At 31.3% G+C, this 11,126-nt stretch overlaps 1 protein-coding gene and 1 long non-coding RNA gene across 2 annotated transcripts in view; both read left to right on the forward strand.

The window, feature by feature from the left end:
- The window catches only part of LOC106680668 (probable cytochrome P450 6a14), a 38,624-nt gene extending 36,483 nt beyond the window's left edge, over positions 1 to 2,141 (forward strand). Inside the window, exons 6-7 of the mRNA XM_014420536.3 lie at positions 1,120 to 1,356; positions 1,942 to 2,141. Of these exons, the coding sequence (XP_014276022.3) occupies positions 1,120 to 1,356; positions 1,942 to 2,126 (422 nt within the window). The 3' untranslated portion in view covers positions 2,127 to 2,141. The remainder of the gene's footprint in view (positions 1 to 1,119; positions 1,357 to 1,941) is intronic.
- Positions 2,142 to 3,853: 1,712 nt separating this feature from the next.
- Positions 3,854 to 11,102, forward strand: LOC136796168 (uncharacterized). Its single transcript, XR_010843872.1, has 3 exons — positions 3,854 to 3,969; positions 9,965 to 10,156; positions 11,038 to 11,102. It is a non-coding gene; the product is annotated as an uncharacterized lncRNA (long non-coding RNA).
- Positions 11,103 to 11,126: the final 24 nt, after the last annotated feature.

The raw sequence follows: 11,126 nt of genomic DNA on the forward strand, positions 1-11,126 counted from the left end.
AGCAAGAAAGGAGGTGCAAGAGGTCAAAGCAAAGTATGGTCAATTTACATTTGATTCCTTAAAGGAGCTTAAATTCTTGAATAATGTCATTTCAGGTAATTTTATTTGCTTAATTTAATAATATTAATAATAATAAATACATGTAGCTTATATTTAACTATTTTTTCTAAACCTTTTAAAATTTCTATTATCTTAATAAGACGAATGTATTCAACCATTAATCCAAAATTAAAATTTTTAACTTAAAAAAAAAATAAATGACTCTTACTGTTATATCTAATTAAGTTCAGTTCACTATATCTAATTACAATTTAAAAAGGATATGTTGTTAGGAAGATATTGGGTTTTTTTTTCCTTCCATTCTCTCAAACTATTCTTTAGTTCATTGAGCAAAGTAATACCGGTTAGTGAAAGAACACCTTAAATTCTAATTTTATTAATTCCTGTATATTTAAGAAGAAACTGAGATAGGAAAGTCCGCTATTAAGGGGATTCATTGAGTTAATATTATAAGTTAATAAGTTTAAATGAGTAAAAAGTTACAAAAACCAAAAGACGCTTCAAACATTGGTTAACCCAAAATTGATTTTTTTTATTTTTTTTTTATTTTTATACCTACATAGTTTACAATTGAAATCATTTGAATCAACTGAACTAGCTATGTGATATTTACATTTTAATTGAATTATATTTATTTATTTTTATGGTGAAATAAAATAATTTTTCGCACCATTAAAATTTTTTGATATACTAACTTTCATACCGAACGAAAAATATATTTTTGCCAATATTTTCAACTAACTGGGGCTTCAGATTTCTTTTTTTTAAATCACACAAATTTTTATTTTAATTTTTATTTGCTTATCCTTCCATTTCATCATTTTCGTCATCCGAGGACATTTCTTTATCAATTGTATTTATATCTTAACAAATATATCCATAATATTTTAATAAAATGACCAACCTCATTATCCATTAGATTTTCCGTTATTCACTATCACAATAGCCTCTTATGATCATTTCAATGTATTCGATATAAATTATTTGTTTTTCGTTGAAAGACTGAATTAATAACAAAAAAAAAATCACATATGCAATACAAAATGAAATCATTTTCAGAAACTTTGAGGTTGCATCCACCTGTAACTATGCTGATTCGAGAATGTACAAAGGACTACACCTTACCCGATGGAACGTTCATTGAGAAAGGGCTGAACATCTTAATACCCACCTATTCCATACAACGAGACCCTAAGTATTTTCCAGAACCCTTGAAATTTAAACCCGATAGGTTTGAAAATCCACCAGCCAACGGAACCTATTTGCCTTTTGGAGATGGCCCGAGGATATGTATAGGTAAACTTTTTTTTTTTAATGTAATTTTTACTTGAAAGCTTTTTATTTTGGGAATATTAAAAAAATGTTAATTAGAACAGTATCTTTAATAGATTCATGTTCCGAAATACTTCTAAACTCGTAATATTAAGCTGAATCAATATCAAATGATTTTATCGATTTATACCTTCTGTTGCATGAATTGCTATCATATAATTATTATTAATACAATAATTTAAATTTAAGGCTAGAGGTCAAGGCATGTACAAATAGTTTGGAGGTGGATGGGTTATCAGGGATTTCTGTATGTTATCAGAGAGAATAGGGTGTAAGGAATAGTGAAACGCTTTCTGCAAGAAAAGCAACAAATTCGAAAAAAAAAAATATTTTACAAAAATGATTATCAAGTACTTTGAATGAAACACAAAGTGCTAGTAGCGGACAATCCTTCAGTATGTTCAAAGCTTTAAAAAGTTTAGGCTACTATAATGGAATCTAAATTATGTTTAAGCCCCAATGACTGCATTGGGCCCAATTACAGGCATATCCCAAAACAAAACAAAAATTACAATTATCATTTTTTTATCAATACTTTTGTTGTTACAGGAAAACGATTTGCCGAAGCTGTTGTGACCACTATTTTAGCAAGGTCATTGGACAAATACGAGTTCGATTTAAGTCCTATGGACAAACGTGGTGATGAAGACATCAAGCTGAACCCAAGGGTTCCAACTTCCACTCCTCTGCACGGACTATTTTTGAGGGTTCATAAAATAGATCATAGTAATTAGAAATATTCAATTTTTTACAATAAAATGTGATGAAATATGGTTATTTTAAGATAATGTTCATCAAATTTCATAACATTTGTAATTATTTTTCATAACTGCGAATATAAACTTTATATTAAAATATATATTGTATTTTTTCAATCAAATCTATATTTTTAATAAAACTTGGTAATTGATATGGACGAATAAATCAACCTATAGTTAATGTAAGTTGGCAAAAATGAAAATTAACAAATCCACGAGCACGATTAACTAAACTTTAATTAAACATAAAGTATACATATTTAATTAAGTATATATTTCGCTTTTTTCCAAACGAACACAACTGGAAAATCCGAAAACAATCATCCACAATGGGCTCTCCAACGTCCTAAAACAATTCTTGACCTGTCCAAATATTCCAAAAATAAACCAGCTGAATATGAAGATCATTTTTCTCGTCTAATTGAAAACACGCTGAAATCCTTTATAATCTACACAGACGGATCAAAATCAGAACAATCAGCAGGATAATCCTTCGTAACTATTGACTCAACGTACAAAATTAAACAGCACAAACTATGCAACAAATTCACTGCCGAACTCAATGCAATAGCAGCAGAACTTCACTTCTGTTTGTCTTTGAACCACAACAGTGTAACAATAATTACAGACCCATTAAGCTCGTTAAAAGGTTTAAATTGTATGTATCTAGAGCTTCCGAAAATTTCCTGCATCGATTCTTACTTAAACACTCAACACAATATGGGTGTTCCAATTAAATGGGGGTTCCAAGTCATGTAGGAATCGCAGGGAATGAACTGGTCCATCATCCTGTAAGAAAAGTACTCCCAATTCCAGGACGGGGTAAAGAAATTTTGAAGCAAATGAACAAACCCCTTGAAAAGAAAATGAAGCATAAATGGAAATTTTTATGGAACGAAAGCCTAAGTAGTAAACTAAAAATTATTAAAAAGGGCGTCAGGTCCTGGGGTACTTCCAGCCGCAAATGCCGTATAGAGGAGGTCGCACTGCCCAGGCTAAGAATAGGTCACACGAGGCTCACCCACCCCTATTTTATTTCAAAAGAAACGCCACAGAACTGCAAGTATTGCAACAACAATTTAACAATTAGCCATATTTTCCAACAATGTCCATATTTCAATTCACACCTCAATAGCTTAGGATTAAACCCAGATATTTCAAAAATCCTCGGAGACAATGATAAAACAACAGAATTAGTTTTTCAGTTTTTGAAATAAAAAGTTTTACTGACAAAAATATAACTTTGAACGGGGAAAAAAAAATAAAACAAATAAATAAATAATAATCAAATTTAAAAAAATAATAAAATGTAAGCAAAATTAAATAAGGTACAAATGGCGTTGATAAGCAATCATTTTCTGCGCAATTAAGCAAAAACAAACTAACAATTGCTGATTCGGATTCAATGGTAGCTTTAGGATCATACCGAAACGATTTCTCACTCGCATATAAGATCATTTTTGACTTCTTGATTGTCATAATTAAATTTTATGATTAAATAATCCCTCAGTCTTAATCGGAGTCGAAGTATCCTGTCTTATCTTTATTTTCACATCTTCAAGGTTCCTGAGCACGTTCCAAACAAGAACGTGCTAAATGCTCGAGCTAAATGGTGAACTTGAAATCTTCTATTGAAAAATTTTCTGATGGTCTGCAGAAGGCTAGGCAGTGTAACAAGAAAACTTTAACGTCACTTAAGGAAATTCCAACAGTCCCTGAAACTCTTCAGTTTAGTTTGGACTGCCGACAGAAGAAGTTTCTCGTGAGGTCACTTTGATCAATTTAAGTGTATATAGATTAAACAATTAATCTCACAGCTGTAAGTATGTGTATACATTGGTTTTGTGATCACTATTAGACATTAATAATTACACAGGTCTAAAAAAAAATTTTGAAATTTGAATGACAATTGTGGCTGATATTTGGAGTGCTGGAAGCGAAAATAAATTTTACGGCTAGAGCATTATGTTTTTTCGCGAATTGATGCCAATACAAAAATTACGTTTTTGTATGGTGTTCTAACGATCAAGCTCAAAATTAGGTTGTATCCAAAGGATGTTAAAATATATCATCCAACTTGGTGATTTGAATTTGAATTTGAGATATAAAACAATAAGTTTGTAATTATTTAAATATATTCGGTTAAATTTTTATTGTCTTAAATTTAAGAAATCAGAACTTTATTTTTATCATTAGAATGTGAGGAAATTCCTTTTTTCAACGGCACTAAAACGTTCGAATTCGGTCGAAAAATATACAGTAATAGGGTTCTTCGCCCGGAATATCGTCATTAAGGATATCGTCAAATAATATAAAAAATGTCGAAGAGTGCACAAAAAAAAACGCTCGTCTGAACAAAGAAAAAAATAATGCTACAGATCCGACAAAGTTAGGCTCCTAAAAAAAAAAGAACCGGCCTACCCCAAAAAACTGCAGACAGATCAACAAAAAAATAGGATAACACAGCTCCATAAAAAAAATGACAGAAAAAAGAGTATCAACATCGCTAAGTAAAATTTAAATCTTAACAAAGACACAACAACGTGTGAGATGAACACAAGCAAATTTTCCGCAAATTAATGAAATATAATACACAATCCATAATAATAAAAGTTTTTCAAAAATAAGACGCACTCATTAACTTGATTTTCTCTAAATTTGTTTCTCCTACTCTTCTTTAAATAATAAAAATAAATATAAAACATTATTAATCTAATAAAACAGATCTATAAAAACAAAAAATCCGTAATCTTCCGGAGAAAAATTAAAAACAAAAACGGTACCAAACCTTTTGAAATGTACTAACATGAACTTTATACCAACATCTGTTTTTTGTTTTTTTATCAACTTTCTATTAATTTTATTATCTCAAACAAAAAACCAATACATTTCTACTCATTTCATTTCTCATTACAACATTTCTACATTTATGATTTTAAGATATCGTCTCGAAGCTATTTATTGAACATAATAATGTTCGAACAAATTTACCCTTTCTGGAAAGTAAGAAAAATTATTTATTTATATTTCATAAACTTATGTTTCTAGATTAGTAAATGAGGCGTTTTCACTATTAAAAAAAAAAGTAAATAAGTATAGAATAAATTTTTCAATTTTTAAATTGTTCATTCCACCTTTACCCGTGAGGGTCATTGGTAGATCATACGACATTTACTATATTCTGATATATTGTAGCATTAAAAAAACAAAACATCAGTTTCTCTACTTCATTTTCTTTGTCTTGTAGGATCTTATCCAGGCTTGTTCCTATCATGAGTTGTTTCCTCAGAGTAGCGAAGAGGGGGCACACCAATAACACGTGTTTCCCCGTTCTTCTTAATTGGCAGTTTACGCATGTTGGTAGTTCTAGACCATGAAACAGGTAGCCGTTTGAAAATTTGCAATGCCTAATTCGGAGACGAATGTGGATGACCTCTTCTCTCCTTGACTTTCCTCTGAAGGTTTTCCACCGAGTGATCTCTTTTTTGACATTCAAAAGCTGAGCACCGTTTGTTTTCCAATTTTGGTTCCAAATTTCCTGAGCAAGAGTGCGAAACTGATGTGTCCAGTCTTCTCTTGGGATCATCTCTATAATAGTTACTTGTGGTGTATTTTGATAATGAGCTGAATTAGCAGGTGCATCAACTTTCTCAATGCCAGTTATACCCGCGAGGGGACCCATATGAAAACTATCGAGTTTATATTCTAAAACAAGTTTATTAAATTTTGTATTTCCTTTATCACAGGATGCTGACTTTCTAACTTACTGATTGCTTTTAGGACATTCGAGGAATCTTTTACAATGATGATTTGTTTATTTTCAGCATTACAGACTCTCATGCGAGCCTCTTTAATGGAGTAGGCTTTTACCATGAAGACTGAACAAGCTTCTGGAAGTTTGTATTTCAGTTCTTCCTCAACTGTGACTACTGAACATCCAACGTGGCCCACTTGATTCAGCACTATGAAAAACCATGACATATAAACATATATAGCTAAATTGACATTTTTCTCACTTTCCGGAGAGAATGGAATTGTTTGGTAATTTTCAAGACCAAATAATATCCTTTATTATTCGTCTATACTTCAACGCAATCAAAATAATTTGTTACCGTTGTAAAGACGAGATTTGTCTCATTCTTATGATGATTTAAATTTAAGCATATTCAAAATCGGACTTTTGAAACGGTCAACTCAATTCAGTTCAACAACATTTGAAAAGTTAACTCATCCTTTTTTATTTGTTATTTTACGTAATATTTTATTTTCACTTATTTATTTTATCACGCACAATTTTTAGTGTAAAAGGTCACGTTTTGCACCTCTAAAGAATTGTAAGAAGCATAATAGTTTTGTAAATTCAAACTTTTAAGTTTCAGGAGAGAAGGCGCGATCTAAGCAATTTAAAAACTGAAAAATAACAAGTACTTTCCCCTTTAACCTCGCCTTTATTTCTTCCATAAATTTCGTTTTTTCTAGTTCCTCAAGACCCCAAAATTCATGTATATTATTTTTTAACCTATTTCTGTACTAGCATTTAGCAATGTGATTGAATTTATTTTTGTAGTTTCCTCGTTCCCGCCAAATTGCATTAAATCATCAGCAAAAAATACCCAAGCATGGGTATTTTAGCATCTAAAGTTAAACCCTTTTCGGTATGCATCACATTTCTAATAACGTATTCTATTGCTAAATTAAATCAGGCAGGTAAAAGATAATCGCCATTGTATTCTTGAAAACCGCTTTCTTACAAAACAGTATAAATGCCATACACAATACTGAATCCCTCTATCACATAATAATATCGTTGCTTAAATTATACATTAAAAGAACAACTTTGTATACACTAACATATTAATTGTTGAACGTAATAAAAATTCTTGATAAGAAGTTTTGGGCATTATTTTATAAAGGAAGAGATCGGGTAGTTAGAGCACAAATGGTCTATATACGTAAATTTATTATATTATTTATTGTGCAACCCAGATGTTCAACTTATTGTTAATCTAGAGTACTGGCAAAATTTTTCATAAAGTTTATATTCTTATGGATCTATTCCGTTGGTGTCAAAAGAGAAAATGTAGTCACTTGATATAGTACAATACATTATTTCAGGTGGCATTTTTTGGTGAGGTCGTGGATTTAAAGTTTGCCTGGAGGAGAAGTTAACTCAGAACATCGCTTACTAAGTTTAGATTAATAGAACCAGAAAGAGTACATATGTGAGTATTGCTACAAAAAGGCATAGCTAATGGAAAGAATAATAAATATGAGATGAAGGAAACTCTGAGAGAACTCATGAGATGCAGGAGGTTCCATCTGATCCTTGGCTGGTAAATCTTGGTCTTTTGTTATTGCGACAGTAACTAGGAAGGACTTGACGTACGAATGGGGATAGTTGTTGTCCGATGAAACAAGATCTTTCAATGGTAGTAGTGTATCTGCCAAAGTTATCTTTCTCTAGGTTGGTCAGCATGTTTGAGGTTATATTATTAGAAACGGGTGCTGTATTTTCCACTATCTGTGATTTTACCGGCTCCCGAACCGAATCTTTTTACTAAATTTACATAGTTTGATGCAGGTTTGTCAATAGAGTTCTCCGAAACTGCCACTGTGTCTACTAAATCGATTGATCGATCATCTCTTGACAAAAATGATTAAGAAAATATTAAAATATGGTAGTATTAGGTATTGAGATATTTCGTCACATTCTCCCCCTATTCATTTAAGGACATATTATTTCATAAATAATGGAGGCTGTCTGGTTCCAGTTGACCTTTGGAGTACCAGTTGAGGGGTGGGTTGACATTTGGCTGGAGACGGAGCTTCTTCAATGGCTGGTCCTTTTTGATTTCTTAATTTAATTTTCAATTCTGGGAGTCCCCGGTACTCTAGTTCCTAGTCGGTGAATCAAATCTATTATATACTTCGACTTGGGTGGTATCAGAAGAAGAATTGATGGAGTTGTCTGTGATTGGAAATTCTTCAAAATTCTCCTCTTCAACCAAATTCCTATCATTATTTCCAGTTGGAGCGAGGTGTCTAAGGTTTACGGTAGTCTTTTTGCCCTAATGAAGTTGTCTAGATTCCAATAAAGTTACTTCTTGCATAAGAGGATCATATTTGTTCTGCCAGATTTGTTTCCTCCTCAGAAATTTCCTAGGAGTTGTTAACCATAGGGGAAGAAAAACGCCTGAACTGTATTTTCTCTTATGGAAGAACATATGCTCATGAGGAGTTGTGTATGTAGTAATGCAAAGCAAAGAGCGGATAGAGTGTAGTTAGAAGACTTATGCATAATGAGCTTTCTTTCTTCTAAGTTTCCAAATGGCATTGAGAGCTGGACAAGAAGCTGTTGGTGCCGAATTAATCTACAAAAGAAGCATTTCGAATTTATGGCAGCAGTTAATAGCTGAGGATTCAACTGATTTGACCCATCGGTTTTAATTTCTAAAGAATCGAGGAGAAACTGGGTGTTATAAAAAGTCGTCATCTCCAGCTGAGGATATGAAAAAAATAGATTTTTGAACACCAATGGACAAGAAGTGAACTGGCGACACAGGGATTACCTTTGCGTGTTTCAATGGATCTTCTATTGCACTATCTTAGCAGAGGTCCTTACTTTCTGGTACTGGGTCCTTTACTTCTTTTTCGATACTTGTACTGGAACTAAGGTTCTTAGTATGCACCATTCTAGAGATAAAAGGTACTAGATATTCTTGAAAATATACTTCATAAAAATAGATCAATTAGGAGCAATGTGTTATTATAATAACTCCAGCTGGTCCATCCCTAATACAATTTAAAATAGATAATAATGACTAAATTATACATCATTGCATATTTTATCATTCTAATTGTTCAATATGGACTTTAGACACGATAATGATATTGTTGGCTAGTGTTTTATTTTTTTTATAAGAAGTAATGGAGTTACTGCAATAAATATGTGGTTTTTAATGTTCCTTTTCCTCAAAATAACAATGCATATTACTCTCCTACCAATAGAATTCATTCAATAGAAAGAAAATCAACCGCTGTTAAATTTTATACGATTTTTGACACAAAAAATACTTCAAAAGAGACTAATAATTATATAAGTTGATTACTAATTACATTGTAATCGCTGTTCTTCATTTTGTTATAATTTTCAATAGGCAAATATATGATTCAATTAGATAAAGTATTCGAACTTCTATAGGAGTTCTTCGTACATGTGTGATACCCTACACCAAGCACGGTTCTTTTTATCACTCCAGAAACTACACCGTCTAAGAGCCGAAGAAAAAATTAGTTTCTTATTTAAAGATTACATTTATAAAATATCATATAGAGAATATTACAAAATATATTTTGAAAGAATACGTTTACGCTTCTCCCAACTCAAAGCTTGGACTTGGAAAACAGCAAATATTCAAAGATGGTTACAAGTATGTATAGAACCATTTTTTAAGATGGTTTATTTCAAGCATACATGAAACTGCACATCACCTACATGCCGAAATCAAGAGGAGACCTCCCATCGGCTCACAAAATACAAAATGGAGCAATGAAATAAAAACCAACGTTAGTAATATAGTTATATAATATACTTATGATAATTATTATACATATTCTGTATATACTTATTACTTTATCTCACATAAACTAGTTTATACTGTAAATATAGTACAATAAATCAGTAGTAATACCCACATACAGTTTATATTATATAACTATATAAGCACATTATCTTCAGTTACTGAAGATGGTTTATTGTTTTCACATTCGCTCACAATTTAGTTCAAAATACTAGTTACATGGTACTTTTTCAGCTCTAACTATGGGACTTGTTACAAATGATTGGAAAATTGACGTACTGGTAGCTATCTCTACATTGTTCATTTTGCTTTATTTCAAAATCAAAAGTATGTATTCCTATTTCGAAAAAAGGAACATTAAATATGTAAAGCCTAAATTTTTGCTTGGAAGCGAACCGGATGGACTATTATTTAAGATACACATTGGTAAGTATTACAATTGTATTTTTAACATAACAGAAACGCTTGGCACAAGAGAAGATAACAAAAGCGGAATTTATCAAAGGAAACTTTGTGTAATATTCATAAATTTATCAATACTTTTTATTCTGTTGAAAAATTTTTGATTGAATTTTCCTTTCCTGATGTAAAGTTCCAATATTTGTGTTTGGTAGAGTGTTTCTAGTATTTCTTTCTTGCATCGAATTATGAATTCTTATTCCATGCTGCCAATTTACTTTTCCTGGTACTCAATTCCAAGTTATGTTATTGTAGTTCAGCTTTTCACTATTCACTTTAGTTTTTTATTTGTCTTTTATCTAGGAACAATATCGTCTGCGTAATCCAAAACTTTAGCTAGTCAATAATCATCAGTAATCATCCTTATTTTCCACATTTAAAAGACTGTCCGTGCTATCCTCTCTTTGTATAGATTTTGTAAATCAAGTTCATTAATTTGATAAAAATGAATAGGGTCAGGATTGTTGGTTAATAAATAACACTAGATTCGAAATACAAGGTTTTTTATTACTCATAAACTCTTCTCATAACAGTTCACTCACACTAGATACAAGCATACAATATGGCGGGGAAAACATGGGTATATGAACATATGCCTTCTATATTTCTTAATAAATTTAGGATTACAATATTAACAAGGATGACAACATGGTTAACTCTTTTACTTTGGTTAAAGGCCCAAGTTTCTATTCCGTTTATCCCAATAATTTGTTGATTGGTTATCATCGGATCATGTTATGCAGATTTTATAGCATTTATTAATTTAGCGGGTACTTTTTTTAGCAGATAATGTAGATAATACACCTTTAAGGAAAACCTAATCAAAAAATTCTTGCCTTTAATTTCAGGAATGGAGAAAAATGTTGTTTCCTTTATCTCATGATTCTTGAGTAATCGTCTTGAGCGAGAAGATGTGATATTGTGGATATTCTCCTCT

Source organism: Halyomorpha halys, unplaced genomic scaffold (assembly GCF_000696795.3).
Source record: "Halyomorpha halys isolate HHAL.00 unplaced genomic scaffold, Hhal_1.1 Scaffold276.1, whole genome shotgun sequence".
Classification (NCBI taxonomy): Eukaryota; Metazoa; Arthropoda; class Insecta; order Hemiptera; family Pentatomidae; genus Halyomorpha; species Halyomorpha halys.